Here is a 15,901-nt window from a genome sequence, read left to right as displayed (position 1 = left end):
CATGTATGTGTATATATATATATATATATATATATATATATATATATATATATATATATATATATATATATATATATATATATATATATTATTATTATCAATTGCCAAGCTACAACTCTTAATTGGAAAAGCAGGATGCTATAAGCCCAAGGGCCCCAACAGGGAAAATAGACCAGTGAGGAAAGGAAGCAAGGAAAAATAAAATACTTTAAGAACAGTAATAATATTAAAATAAATGTTTCCTATATAAACTATAAATACTATAAACTATAAACAAAACAAGAGGAAGAGAAATTAGATAGAATAGTGTGCCCGAGTGTACCCACAAGCATGCATATATAAATGTATATATGTGTATATATATATATATATATATATATATATATATATATATATATATATATATATATATATATGTGTGTGTATATATATATGTATATATACATATATATATATATATATATATATATATATATATATATATATATATATATATATATATATATATATTTCCTTGGTGTAAGGTTTCCTTGCCAATCCCTTTACAACATATTTCACTTAGAGGTATGGTATCAAAACTACATTTCATAAATTCATTCCCCAATTGATATAACATCCCAATCTGATTCATAGTTCTAACATTCCAATTGCAAATTTTAAAAATTTTCTTTAGAATTTATAAACCGGGAGATTCTTAGTACCCCTCTACGCCTGTTACTGGAGACCACTCTGCCTTTTTCGCTTTTTATTGACTGACTAAATCCATAGAGGATTCATTGGCTAGATTCATCAAAGGATAGCCAGTTCCTTGTGATGCGCGGTGCTTATCTAACTTAGTTTAGTGACCCCTGTCGGTCCATACTAATTTCTTTATGATCATCCGCCAGGCATCAGGAGTAGAGAAGCCAAGGAGACAACTTGTCTCATGCCGTAAATCCAATCCGTCACCCTGCTGCCAATGACTTCATCGGGATTTAGGGGGCATTTCATCCACACCCAAAAGGTCTCGTTACTCCTCCAGGTTGCTCTTCCGCTTATATAACCATTAGCAAACATGGAGTGCTGAGATATACAAAATATTTATATGTATATGTATATATGTGTATATATATATATATATATATATATATATATATATATATATATATATATATATATATATATAATGTATGTTGTATACATTGTTACGGGCCACTGGTTCGAGTCCGGCCTTGCTTAAGGGATCCAAGGGCCATAACAAAACAAATAACAATGATAAAGGTCACCAGTCAGCAATGATACAAGGAATACTGACAAAATTGTGTATTTACAATAACATTTAAATAAAAATTAATAAAAGAAAGGGGAGCACAACAGCTACTTGTAATTGGAGCTTCGGATGGAGTTTGGTGGGCCGTGGATGAAACCCCAGCACAGCAATAAACGTTCCCTGGAAGGCGAAATAAATTCAATTATTATCAGCACACTTACTCCTACCCGCTGGGAACACGATGAAGTCGTGTGGTTAAAAGCTTTAAGCAAATTAAATGAAGGTGCAAAGCTTAGGGATTTAAACGTTAACCATGGGAATCAACACTGTCACAGGTTGAATTAATCAAAACTAGGACTAAACAGCACACGTGGTCTGGGTATAGGGGATAGGATACAAGGTTCAGTGGGTAGGATTTTCTTTAGAGGATAAGGAAAAATGGGATGTGATAAGGAAGGGACGGGAGGTTGGGTAAGGATATTGAGAATCTCAAAATCAGACACCTTACCTTAGTAAAAGGACTCTGGTTCCTTCCCTTATGGAAAGATATGTAGACAGAGGTCCTGCCTCCCTGAAGTCTTGAGGGTGAAGAGCGCTGGTGGTTCCCTCAAGGAGGCTGAGTCACGAAGAAGGATCCCCAGTTTTCCCTGGGTAGATCAACCCCACTTGACCCGCAATTGGGGGGGGGGGTAGGGGGGATTGGCCTGACCGCTGTCCTATTGGTCAGGCTTGATCACGTGTCCCCACATCCTTCACAGCTCGCTTCCCTCCTCCTGGGACCTCAATGTTGTCACGTTACTCGTAGAAGGGAGCTGAAATTGAGATCTCAGGGGGAGTAGACTGGTATAGGATGGTTGGAGGGGAGTGTGACTCTGGGTAGGGTCCCAAAACTCGTGGCATTTCGACTCATGCTTGCTGGCGGGGTCTTTTGTTATTTGAAAAAAGGTGGCGTAATGACCGTCATTACTAACAGACCCCCATTTTAGCCGAGATTTTGTCCTAAAACCGGACAAGAACTCTGCAAGCAAGGTCTGAAGCCACTAGCCTTAATGATTACTCCCCCAGTGAGTCTCACCACGATAATGGATAAATATCTAAGCTGCAACTAGGGTCATCATTTTACGTTATTTTGACAGTAAATTGACTTTATGCCACATAGAAATAAGTATGCTGGCTGTGAGGCAGCAACTGGAAAATAAAATGCAAAATTGAAAAGTAAAAAGTAAAAAATTATTAAAGTTAAGTGACCTAGTGCAGTGGTAGGCATAAAATTAAAGAAAATTGGCATATATGCAAAAAAAGATAAAATAAATACATAAAAATAAATTAAATGCAAACAATGATGCCAAGATGGCTCCTCAAGTTTATCTACCTGGGGAGACACCAAGGCCAATTAATAGTTTTTATACAAACTAGATTTACATACTGACTATGACTACAGGCTATGGATATGACACTGTGCCCTGAGCACTAATGCCTGGAGAGGACATCTGCTATTTTATTATCTGTGCCTCTTATGTTCTCGACCTTCCAATTGTAGTCTTGGAGGTCCATGCACCACCTCATGAGTCCCTTATTCTTATTTCGGAACTGCATCAAGTAAGTCAGAGGGTTGTGGTCCGTGAGGACTGTGAGTGGGAACTCATGGTCAGCGTGATATGATTTGAAATGCTTCAGTGACAAGACCATGCCTAAGAGCTCTTTCTCAATAGTACTGTACCTAGTTTGAGCAGGGTTCAGTTTCTTTGAGAAGTATGCAATAGGGTGTCGGACTTGATCTTCCTCCTGCAGGAGGACAGCTCCCACCCCTATGTCACTGGCATCCACGGCGAGAGCGAAAGGTTTAGTGTAGTCTGGTGCACGGAGCACGGGTCGGCTCATTAAAATGCCTTTTATGTGGTCATAGGCCGCCCGGCATTCATCCGTACAGCAGAAAAGCTTTTTTCCTTTGAACAAGTCTGTGATGGGAGCAGCTACCTGAGAAAAGTTTGGCACAAACCTCCGAAAGTACTGTACCATCCCCAGGAATCGTTGGGCTTCCTTCTTAGTCCTAGGGTAGGGCATCTCTTGTATTGCATGGTTATTTGCATCTTTGGGCATTATTTTGCCCCTTCCTACTTGGTGGCCCAGGTAGGTAATCTCAGTCCCACCAAACGTGCATATTTTGAGGTTGATGACCAAATTTGCCTTTTGGAGGGCCCTCAGCACCAACCCTAGGGTTTGGAGGTGCTCTTCCCAGGTCTTGGAGAAAATGACGGATGTCATCTAGGTAGACCACACAGTTGGAAATTCCCGCTAGTACCTTGTTCATGAGTCTGGAAGCAGGTGGGTGCGTTCCTAAGACCAAAAGGCATCACTCGACACTGGTAAAGTCCATCTCGGGTTATGAATGCGGTCAGTGGTCGCGACTCCTCTGCCAGTGGTACCTGCCAGTAGCCCTTTTCTAGGTCGATCTTACTTAGATAAGGGGATTCACCTAAGCTCTCCAAGCAATCCTCGATGCGAGGGAGTGGGTAGGACTCAGGTTTTGTCACCGCATTCAATTTGCGGTAATCTATACATAGCCTATCCCCTCCTCCCTCTTTTGGCACTAGGACCACCGGTGATGCCCATGGACTTTCACTTTCCTCAATGAGACCTAAGCTGAGCTGCAATTTTATCTGTTCCGACACCCTTTGAGCTTGTTGGGGGTTTAACCGATAATAATTCTGGCGGATTGGACATGTTCCTGGGACCAAGTCAATCTTGTGTTCTAATAGTTGTGTGTGACCCAGTATGTCTCGCACTACCTGTGGGTGCTGTAGCAGGAGGTTCTTGACAATATCCCTCTTAACAGTGTTTAACGCAGGAGTGACCAGCTTAAAGTTGGCCAGGACCTCGGAGTTGCTCTCGGGTGAGTGGACCTGGGTAACAGTACCCACCACATTGGCCCTTTGTTGATAGGGCTTAAGCAGGTTGATATGGAGCCACTTGGCTCGCCTTATGCCACAATCCACTAGGTAATTTAATTTACCCTTCTTCCCAAGAATCTTGTGGGGGCCCGTAAATTTTGTGCTTGACGGTCTCTGTTCTCCTGGGCGGAGAACCAAAACTTGGTCTCCCACTTCAAAACTTCGATCCTAGGGTTCACGATCTACGTGACTTTTTGTGATGCCCTGTACCTTCGCCTCGGAAGCCTTGGCAATTTCCCAGGCAGTTCATAACTTAGCCTGTATATCTGGCAGCTCTTCCACCCAGGAGGCCTTCGAGGAGTTCTCCCAAGCTTCATAGAGTATGTCAAGTGGCCCACGTGTGGAGTGAGCGTACAGCAACTCAAAAGGGCTGTATCCTGTGGTTTCTGAGCGTGCCTGGCGGAGGGCAAATAGAGCATAAGGCAAGTTCTCCTCCCAATCTGAAGAGCCAGCCTCCCCTAACTTCGTCAAGACTGTTTTTAGCGTTTGGTGGAAGCGCTCCACGAGTCCTTGGCTCTCTGGGTGATATGCAGTAGAGGTCTGGTGGTGGACACCATGGTCTCCATTGCTGCCTTAAACTCTCTTGCCATGAAGTGAGAGCACTTATCCGACTGGACTGTGGCTGCTGGGAACCCAAACCTACAAAAAAATTGTCAGTCCTCTGACAGCATGACTGGCATTGGCGCACCTGGTTGGTACAGCTTCGAGGTATCGCGTGAACCGATTAATCATGGTTAATAAGAAACGATTTCCACGCTTACTACGGGGCAGGGGACCCATATAATCCACTAGTACATCATGGAAGGGGATACCTGCAGATGGAATGGGTTGGAGAGGAGCCCTCGGCACCACCTGGTTTGGGTTACCGGCAACTTGGCACAGATGGCAGGAAGCTACGTAAGCCTTAACACTCTTCTGCAATCCCGGCCAGAAGAAATGAGACTGGATCAGGTAGGTAGTGCGTTTCACACCAAAGTGTCCCAATCCCTCATGAGCCATACGTAGCACCGCCAAGCCGAGATTACGGGGAACAACTACTTGCCAGCAAAGGGCTTCTGCAGGATCGTGAGGGCCTCGGGTGACTCTGAAGAGCACCCCTTCCTTCAGCAAAAAATTCTCCTTTGAGAGGATAGTCATCTCTGCTTCGTCTGAGTAAGCAGCTTCCCTGTAGGTTTTCAGCGTCTCGTCCAACAACTGAGATTTGATAAGCTCCGTCCGACTCCCGAGGTCCTCTGGGGTAATGGACGCTCCTCCCTCAGACTCCCCTGAGACCCCTGGGCTAGTATTTGGTTTAGCTTCATTCCCTGTGGTAGTGAGCAGCACGACTCCTTCCGAATAGGTTTCCGGGGTACGAGGCTCAGACTCGTTGCTATAGGAGGAGGGCTCTCGTGCCACCTCACTTAGCCAAGGTACTTCTCCAAGGTCAATGTCAGCTAGCCATTTGTCGTCTTCAGGAGGGGCGTTCTCAGTCCCGGGCTCCGGCTCAACTGCTTTCATGCACCTGAGGGGCACGCGCTGTATGCTTCTTAGGAGGTCTTGTCCCAGGAGCAAGTCATAGCCCTCATGCCCGAGATCGCTCACTACCCCTAGCCTGCACCTTTTGCTGAGCTGGGGCTTGGTCACTCTCAACTCCACAGTAGGAAGATCTTTAGTGACTCCTTCGATCCAACGGACTGTCATGCGATTGTCCTGCTGAACTTTGGCACCGATAGGCACCTGGTGCCATAAGATTAGTGAAACGTCTGCACCAGTATCCTGTAATGCTCTGATCGACTGCGGAGAGCCGTCTCCTTCAGGCAGAGCTACTGTGATCTCCCCAACAGCGGGCTGTCTTTTGGGAGCTTCACGGATAGAGATTGAGAGGGCAGCTGGAGAAGAGGCTGAGGATTTGCTGGGACATAGTGAGTAGTTCTTTGTGTGTCCGTAGCACTTACATACCTCGCAGTATGCACTGGCATAGTTCGGCTTCGCCACCTTAACCTTGGGCTTATTCGTCTGCTTCGTGGACTCAGTTGACTGACTGGATAGCTTCAGCCGACAGTTGGCTTCCAAGTTGTTAGATCTCCCGCAATGGCCACACTTGGTAGGGGAGATCGGATTTTGCCGGGGCTTAGACTTACCCGATGGGACTGAGCTGGGGGCCCCGAGTTGAACCGGACTAGCTCGTACTCATCAGCACACTCGCAGCATGATCTAAACGTGGCTGGATTTTTCTCAGAGATGTAAATTGAGAGCGCCGGTGGGGCGTTCCTGTGGAAGTCCTCAATTTTGAAGAGCTTTAGAAGGTTGTCGTAAGTAGTGCACTTTGCAGCCTCGACCCAAAGGGTGTTGAGCCTATCCTTCTGAAAACCCCAATCAGACCAAGATATCGTTGGGGACTTGATGTGTACAAAAATAAATATAATTTATTTTTCTGTATAAAAGTTTTTTCTAATTTTCTCACTCAGTTTTGTGTGGACTGGAGTGGGGTAATTTTCTGTTATATGTTCTGTGTGCATGACTGTTTTTTGTAAAATGTCTTTACAGGTTTTTTGGAATGTAATTTTAAATCAATTTGTATAATGGCCTTATCTGTTGTTGGGTGGTCTTAAGGAAAAAGCCAAGCAATAATTTTCGGGAACTAATCTTTGTTTTGGTTTCCGAGCTAACGTGTGACACGGCGGAGAAACGGTCGTCAGTGAATTCTGCTACTTCAACGGAGACTGTAGCGTAAGGGGTTCACTGCTACAACCTTTTGAACACCGTGGGTGCTGGGCTGCTATGAAGAGCGCTAAACAGACGTGCTGAGTTGAAGACATTTATTATAAATGGATCCTGTTGACGTTTGTGCTTTGATTTCGAAAATGCCTCTTCGCTAAATACAGGCTCACTCTCTCTCTCCCCATCTCTGAACTTTGCATCTTGCACGGAGCGCATGATCGATATAAAACCCTTCACTTAAGCCATACAGGCTTCGCCCTTTAACTAAGGTAAGGCCATTAGTGTCTTTTAGTTGAGGTTTCAGAAGTCCTGACGTGACCTAAAATAACAATAAAATAACTCTGTAAAGACAAGTTACGTAAAACTTTTCATGCATTATGCATCCGTAATAGTTTTGTTTCTTTATTTTTTCCCGTACAGTTCTGCGAGTGCTAGTGTTATAATAGTTGGATTGTATCAGGAGTGCTAGTGTTATAATAGTTGGATTGTATCGATCAGTCTTAGCCCATTATACGGATGGTGTTGTTTTCCGCTGGTAGGTTATTAATTTGTTACTGATATTATATGTCGATATTATCTATTTGAGAATATTTGACATTGTTGGTCTACCTGTAATTAGTTCCCTTTCCTCCTTGTTCATTGTAGGTGTGGTAGGCTTACCTGGGTACAGTAACGAAAGCTAATTGTAACCTGACCAATTTATCCTCGATTGGTAATTAAGAATTTTTGTGTATTGCCCGTAGATTGAGCGATATAGTTTCATATTAACGTTTGTGCCTTCAGTGGTAATTCTTGTTTATAATGTATTACAGGTTATGATGCAGAGTCGATAGCCGATATCAGAAAGGTCATTGAAACTAAAGAGGAGATTGTTAATTTAATATGATTGTTTGTACTTTATGCTTTTTTATTAAAATACTGAATTGAGTTTCGTATTTTATTTTTACCTCCATGTTTCACCACCTTAAAAAAAGGGATTTTGACGAAGGAAAAATCTATTTCTGTGACGGCCGGTGAAAAAGTCCTTCTTTGTACTTTTTCTGATATAAATTTTCCAAATATACCAGAGAAAATTAAAAGCATGGAATGCAGAGGTTACAACCCTCGCGCGAGCACCTTGTTGGTGTCGTATATCTAATAAGGGCGTTTGTAAAACACTATTCACAGGCTGTCTTCCATTTAGATAATCCCTTCATCAAAGGGGGAGGGCCGTGACAGGCCCTAGAGAATACAGTTGGGTTACCCTACCGACACCTACCAGTCGCGCTCACCAGGTCATCCTTCTGTTTTTGGACTTGCGAGCAAGTTGAATTTGTTTGGCCACAGTGTTTTTTCGAAGAGTTTCTTGTTATTTCAACATGACTGACGTTGCTACTTCACCGTTACCAATGTTAAGTACCATAGTTTGTTTTGGCAGCTTATTGCAGTACCGGGTATTTGTTCTGTTTCCAATATGGTGGTTTTTAGTTTTGGAAGCGATTGTCCTGCCGAGATATCGGCAGCCATTTTGGGTTATGTTCGCTTCGGTAAATTTTCTAGTTATTTTTGCCCATCTGGTACTCTGTCATCTAGGTTATATCACTTACGTTTTATGGCCTTTTGTGTTATCATTAATTATTATTAGTTTTTACTATGGTTATTTTCTTGCAAGTCCAATTTGGACCTACGAAGAATAGCGATTTAAAGTTTAGCGATTTAGTCTGTTAGTTTGTACTCGCCTCAGGAAAGCTCGATTTAGACTATAGCCTTGTTTATTTGTTACGTTGTCGTTATTCTTTGTTCTTGGTTATTACAATTACTAAGAAAAAAGCAATCAATTTTATTAATTTTCTTATATTATTGTGTGATGTTAGTTTTTTATTATGTAACCTTGAGAGCGAGAGCATAGAGTGCTCGTTTCCTGTTCTACAGATATGAGTTATCCCTTCTCTCGTTTTCTTTATTAGCTCGAGTAAGAGAGGTGAATTTCCCGTTCTCCTTTTTTATACAATCACGAGTTATTCAGGCCTCCTCCTTATTATCAGAGTTGATGATAGTACGTTTAATGTTATACTGTTAATATAGCTAACACTATTAATAGGTACGTTAGTGTATGAGTCATTAATTGGGGTCGTTTTATACCGACACCCTTAGCTCCGCCTTGAGTTATGCTTAGCGCCACCTTGAGTTATGCTTAGCTCCGCCTTGAGTTATGCTTAGCTCCGCCTTGAGTTATGCTCCGCTATAATGGATACTCATTGGGTGAGAACTAGTCAAATATTTGGAGTGCAATGGTGAAATCCGGCACTCAGACTCCGGCTGAGGCCTTTTGCACACGAACCTTTGTCATGTTTGATCACAATTACACCTTTACGGCCCCTTTTTTCATCGAATCTCCGGCTTCACTGGAGATAACACAAACATTCATTGAGGTTAATGTTATCGTACAGGTGACGGTCACGATATCACGATGACGGGCCTTTGCTACCGGATCTCCGGTACAAACAGAGATCAAGCAGACGTCCAGAATCAGAGTTAACAATGTGATACCGATGAAGATTTCACAGTTTCATTATTACGGTCCCTTTTTCATCGAATCTCCGGCTTCACTGGAGATAACACAGACATTCAGTATTGGGGAATGTTATCGTACCGCTGAGGATCACGATTTCACGATGACGGACCTTTGTCACTGGTTCTCCGGTACAAACAGAGATCAATCAGACGATCAGAATCAGGGTAAGAACCCTTTTCATGAATAATCACAATATCGTTATTACGATCCTTTTCATCGAATCTCCGGCTTAACCGGATATCGTACAGGCGATCAGCATTGAGGTTAATAATAGATTTCCTCTGGTGTTCACGTTGTCACTTTGACGGACCTTTGTTACCGGATCTCCAGTAGCAACAGAGATCACTCAGATCACGGGTGGCCAATCCTTTGTTTTAGCTGTAAAGGAAAGGATTTAACATGAATACAAAGTAAACTGTACTTACTTTAATGACACTTTGAATTTGCGTTGGTAATATTCATTAGCTATTCTTGAAAGTCCTAATAAAAATATATGAACATAACTATGCCTATATTTATGCATATATTTATTTCTAACTATTTATAAATATGGATAAATATCCATACAACATCGTGTTCAAATAGAAATAAATTAATTATGCCTATATTTATGCATATTCAATTCTAACTATGTCTAAATATCCATACAACATAGTGTTCAAATAGAAAGAAATTTCCACTCAGTACTAGGAACCGAATGTTAGCCCCTTCTAATGAAGGGCCAGGTCGAGACCAACCATGCCATGAGAGGCTATCTACTGTTCCTTGAAACTCTGGTCAGTGAACAGATGAATCAATAGAATACTAATATCCAGTAACCACATATCATGTAACTATAAACCTCATCGGTAAAATAATGTTAGACCCGGTTCTGAACGTCTGAGTCAGGGGTGGCCAACCTATGGCGAATGCGCCAACAGTGTCACATTTCATGAATACAAGTGTCGCACTATACCCCAAAGATAGTAAATTAAATGACTTTTCTTTAAAATTGCTTTTTATGAGTTATACAGCTGATCCCAGCCTGTGAATAGGATCACTAACCAAAGTTCAAGGAACATCCAGACTTATGTCCCCTTTCTGTTACAGAAGGTTCGCCTACATGGTTCCCGGAGTCATGCGCGTTCTGCTACGAGATGTCCTCGCTACTCCGGACCCATGGGGTAAGTTGGTTCTAATATATTTCCTTTTGGTATCCTTTGGCGATGATTTGATCCGGATTAATGTATGCATTGCTTATTGAGGAGAACGGTCTTCTCCTTCATCACTAATCCCCTCACTTCTTTCAGGATGATGATGAATCTCTCTGGCCTGCAAGAGAGGCTCTCCGCCCTTGGGTATCAAGGTTGGGAAGGAATGCTCCATCTAGAGGTCCCTATCTCCTCCGAGTATCCTCTCTAAAGTTGGACGACGACCCCATGGACGGGCAGGTAGGTGGGGATGAGTTTTGAGCCTTCAGCTTTGCAATTACCTACGTCACCGACCTATGACCCTTAAAAGATCCTGATGTTCATGTTACCTTGCATAAACCGTGACTGCTAAAAGCAACACATCCTAGGGAAAACCAAGGGGCTATGACGGAGCTCAAAGGTATGGTGGTGAGTCGGATCCGTTCAGGAACTCGGATGTCTCCCCCTACAGCCCCAGGCGTATCGAAGTAACCTCCTTCGATAAAAACCGCATAGAGATTTGCCTTACATGTTCCATATATAGATGGTACCATAAATCTGGATGGCATAGACGTCCTCCCTCTGGGGGACCTAGATTTTACTCCCAGGTACTAGAATTCCCATTCAACGGATTCGTTCGATTGAAAGATGTTGCCTTGGTTAGGTTAGACAAGGTACCGAAGGTAACGGTATTATTTCCTAAAGGGCAGGCCTGATCTGTCTGGACCAGGATGTTGTCAGTCTGGGGGGTACGATAATTCCAAGATTTGCCCTTCCAATTCGACCTACACGTTTGATGGTCTGATCGGGTTAGTTGTGGGAAATACGTTCTGTCTGAGGCCTCTATCAGACAGGAATCGATAGTCGGTTACCCACTCGTCATCACAGCCTTCCTCTGATTCAACGTCTATGCATCCGAATCCCCCTCATCAGGTGGTCTACCTCACTGATTCCCCAGGTACACAGCCCAACCCCGTTGGGATGTTTTGCCTGCATACAGCCCTAGATCCGAACCCTCAGGCTCCTTTCGTGGACACCAGAGAGGAAGCTACAGGAGTAGAAGACAGTCCCGCCATCGAGTCGGACCTAGGAAAAAGGGGGCTCGGAGAAGGAAAGGACCTAGATTCACTCCCTCACAACGCGGTGGTCCCGGTAGGGGGGAGACTTTACCACTTTCGAGACCATTGGACCTTCGGTCTGTGGGCTCATAGCATAATCTCTAAAGGTTTGAGGTGAAAATGGCCACAAGGACCTCCTCCTTCACCAGTGACCTTCTCCCAGAAATCCACTCCCATCCTGAAAAAGTACACCACAGGGTTACTCAAGAAGAAAGCAATCACACGGGATCGATCACTGAAGTTCCAAAGCCGCCTGTTCACAATTCCGAAGAAAGGCTTGTCGGGATTGAGAGTGGACCTGGACTTGTCAAGCTAAACTCTTACATTCTCTGCGACAAGTTCCGGATGTTGACTATCTCTCAGGTACGGACCTTACTTCCCCGTGGGACCGTCACCACCTCTGTCAATCTTACCGACGACTATTATCTTGCGCCTATAGCTCGAAACTTCTCTTCTTATCTGGGTTTCCGCCTAAGCAGGAAAGCCTTTGCGTTCAAGACATGCCCTTCGGCCTCAACATTGATCCCAGGATTTTCACGAAACTGGGAGAGACAGTGTTAGAACAACTCAGGAACCAAGAGATACAGATCACTGCTTATCTGGCCGGTTGGCTCATTTGGGCCCGGCCAGCCATATTAGGCAATAAAGCTACGAAGGAATTACTTCGATTTCTCGACAACCTGTGATTTCGGGTCAATCTCCAAAAGTCTCGCCTGCGACCATCAGGCCACTTAGAATGGTTAGCCATTCAGTGGGACCTTTCGAAGCACACGTTGTCTCTCCCTTCCAAAATGTAAGAGGAATAGTTTCCAAGATCAAGAATTTTCTCAAACACAAACAGGTGTCCAAAGAGCCTTAGAAAGTATCCTCGGCCTTTTCCAATTCACTTCAGTAACAGATCTCCTAATAAAAGCCAAACTCAAAGACATCAATCGAGTTTGGAGAGAGAGAGCTACAGTACCTATAAGAGACAAGGTCTCGAAGATCCCCTCTGTCTTGAAAATGAGAACCGAAGAACCTCTCCAAATCGGTTCCTCTACAAATCCCACCCCCACAAGTGACATTCCATACAGCCGCGTCTCTAAGTGGATGGGGGGATTACTCCGAACATCAGATGTTTCAGGTTCTTGGTCACTCGCCATGAAAGAGTCCCATATCAATGTTCTCGAAGCCATGGCAGTGTTCTTGACCCTGAAGAGAGAGACTCCTCCGAGGTCGACCCACATCAGAGTAGTGTCAGACAGCACAGACGCAGTACACTACGTCAACAGGGGAGGATCCAAGTCACCCAACCTGAATCAGATCCTGGTCACTATCTTCGCCTGGGCAACAGAAAAGAACTGGTTCCTGTCAGCACCTCACCTAGCGGGAGGCCAGAATGTGAGAGCGGACTCACTATCTAGGACGAATCCACTGGAGTCAGAATGGTCTCTAGATACTGTATTTGTGTTATCAAATTTCGTTTTCTGTATATGGTGAGCCCACGCCACTGACGGCGCCAATTTTCAGGACTTTCTTTTTATAGGCCTCAATCAAGGCCTTCCTGACGGCTTCAAAATTACCCTATTTATCGGCAGGGAGCACAGCATGAGCATTCTTCCCTTTCCCCGCCATAGAGCGAGCTAGCAGCCATTTATTTACCGGAGATGACCAAAATTCTAGTGGACATTTTTGGAAAAAGTCTACCATGGGACATCCAAAAATGCGTATCTTTAAGTTTGGCAGTGGTGGGTGTGGATTTTATTGACACCTTTTGTCTGAAAACGAGCTTTTCATTTTTCGGCAAAATTTGAGGGTTGGTGAAAGTAAATTGGCTGCAGCTCTTCTCACACTGGGCCTAGAATAAAGAACTATATACCAAAATTATGCTATTGATGAGTAGATTTATTTGATATTAAACTAAATTAATTAATTTATTATTAGAGGTCACCAGGGGTTAAAAGGTCAAGTTCAGCCCTTTGAAATGCCAGATTTTGGTTTTAGTTGTATTTTGGCTAAATAAGACATCAAAATTTGCAAAAGGTTTACTAAATATGCATAAAATATAAAAAAGAGATACAAATAAAGTTTTTTGAAGAACGTGGGATCTATTCCAGCTATATTACTAGTATGGAGTTCTCTAAAAATCTATTTCCTTTTCTTCATCCGAGGAATGGCTGATCTCATCATCATCATCATCTTCCTGTACATCAGATTCTTCAATGGTTAACTTATCAGGAATATTTGAGCCAGTGAACCAGACAATCATCAATCTGCCATTCTGAACTTTCCAGCCATGTCCTTCAGGACCAAATGAGTCTGGATCGGCTTCCCTTGCATTCCTCTATTTGTGTGCAACAAAGTTAGTTCTTAGCAACTTCTGTCGCAACACTCTTTGGCAAGGAGGAAGACAACAGGGGTCTATAGTTTTTATTTTATCAGACAGATTAGTTTCCTTCTTAGGGGCATACAACTTGCGGAAAAATTGAAGCCTCGCTTTATCAACACTTGTCAGGTTCCGAACTCCATAGACAATGGACAAGTACTCTTCAACTACAGCAGCAACATCTGGATCGATGGCATCTGAGTCTCCAAGGTGACTAATTGCTGATGTGAACCTAGGGTTGTTTTTCATTATTTCAAATGGTTTCCACTTTGCTTTTCTCATAAAACAGGCTGTGTAATCACGGCCTGTCAGCGCATGGAAGCTTGGTAGAGCATTGCATATAGGTCCAGTCAGTTTGGTTGCAAGATGTGACATATCTATGAAACGCATGAAATTTCTAGAACTCAATCCAGCATCCATCCAAATCTGTGCATTAAGAAACCTAGCATGGTAGAGAATGATGATGAAGACGTCAGTGTCGTTACTGTGAATGGCAATCACTGGGACCACATCATGGTTAACAGCAATAAAGTTTGCATGGTACAGTAACCGTGTATCAGCTTCTTCATGCCTGCACTGAAGCTCATGAACCAGGATCCTGTTGACAGTTTCACGTGCTGAAGTGTAAAGGTAGCATTCATGTTCCACTGCAAAGTAGACCTGATGTCCCTGAAGAGTCGATGCATATATCTGATGACCATTCATCCTTCAAGAAAGCCAAAAACTCTGTTTTGAAATGTGATGTCCTCCAAGCCGTGTTGGGATCTGGTGGTCTTTTCTGTGATGAGCCAGTGATTATGTAGGTAGTGGGTGTCCTATCACATAAGTCATGTTCAATGTCCTTGATACTTGGTCCATTAGGATATGTGTCACAGACTATGTGTACAATTTCACCAGTGCTACAAGCTTATTTCAAAATGGACATTGCCATCCCCCCCTAGGTGGATGGCATGTCAAGCATACGGAAGAAGAATATAGCATCAATAATATACACATCAGTCCTGTCTGGTATGGCATTCAAGGTTCCCATTGCTTCTAATTTTTCCATTAATGTCCTCTTTGATGTCTTGTTCATAGCACCAATTATATGACACATTGAGAAAGGAACTGGAGGGAGAGGACAGGACAGGTCAATACTGAGATCAAGTTATTGCCTTACTGATTAATACAACAGTCTTCTAAATATGTCTCTGGTGCATTTTTCTTCCTTGATCTGTTTGCCCTTTGTGGTGAATTTAACTTTTACTGCATCCTGTGTGACATTTATCACCTTTCTTTGCTTAACAGTCTGTTCAAAACGCCCATCATCTACATTACATTCATTAACAAAAACTTGATGCCAGGTAGATCCAGTTTCTTGTGACTGCAGAAGTCTGTCTTTCACACCATCCAGTGTTTAGGCAATACAGAGTATCATCATTAACAGTGAATTGATTGAGTGTGTTCTCCACCTCTGTGATCGTGCTCTTAAGGTATGCATTGTCTCTGGCTATCCTTGATGGCTTTAGTTCCTGTATTGCATCATCCACCAGTGTGATTCCAGCCATTTCCAGGAGACAACTCACAAATACTCCCCTAAAAGATCTTGTCACTGTTAACCCCATATGGACTGCAACATTCTGGCTGGATGCGGCATCCCTATTCACAGCTTGCTGTAAGGTAATAGCAAATGCACTTCTGGAAAAGGTATTCCTAGTTCTCCGCACAGAGAGTGCACCTGCTTCAAGACTTTGCTTGATTCTGGTATGTGTCATTTCCATATTAAGCAGATTGAGGTGATACAATGACATCCAAC

The 15,901-nt window shown here is 43.1% G+C and overlaps 2 protein-coding genes across 2 annotated transcripts in view; both read right to left on the bottom strand.

Annotated features, from left to right (window-relative positions):
- Positions 1-15,901, bottom strand: part of LOC137620889 (G-protein coupled receptor GRL101-like) — a 423,837-nt gene that overhangs the window by 157,277 nt on the left and 250,659 nt on the right. The window lies entirely within an intron of this gene.
- On the bottom strand, positions 1,342-6,936 carry LOC137621187 (uncharacterized). Its single transcript, XM_068351601.1, has 2 exons — positions 1,758-6,936; positions 1,342-1,429 (listed from the first exon to the last, which is right to left on the bottom strand). Exon 1 carries the CDS (start codon positions 5,878-5,880, stop codon positions 4,840-4,842), a length of 1,041 nt encoding a protein of 346 aa, XP_068207702.1. The 5' UTR covers positions 5,881-6,936; the 3' UTR covers positions 1,342-1,429; positions 1,758-4,839.

Source organism: Palaemon carinicauda, chromosome 27 (genome assembly GCF_036898095.1).
Source record: "Palaemon carinicauda isolate YSFRI2023 chromosome 27, ASM3689809v2, whole genome shotgun sequence".
NCBI lineage: Eukaryota > Metazoa > Arthropoda > Malacostraca > Decapoda > Palaemonidae > Palaemon > Palaemon carinicauda.
The sequence above is the reverse complement of the archived record's forward strand: the minus strand, read 5'-3'. Positions and strand labels throughout refer to the sequence as shown.

Excerpts from the sequence above, each read along its gene's own strand:
- LOC137621187 (XM_068351601.1), bottom strand. The coding sequence starts at position 5,880 with ATGACAGTCCGTTGGATCGAAGGAGTCACTAAAGATCTTCCTACTGTG.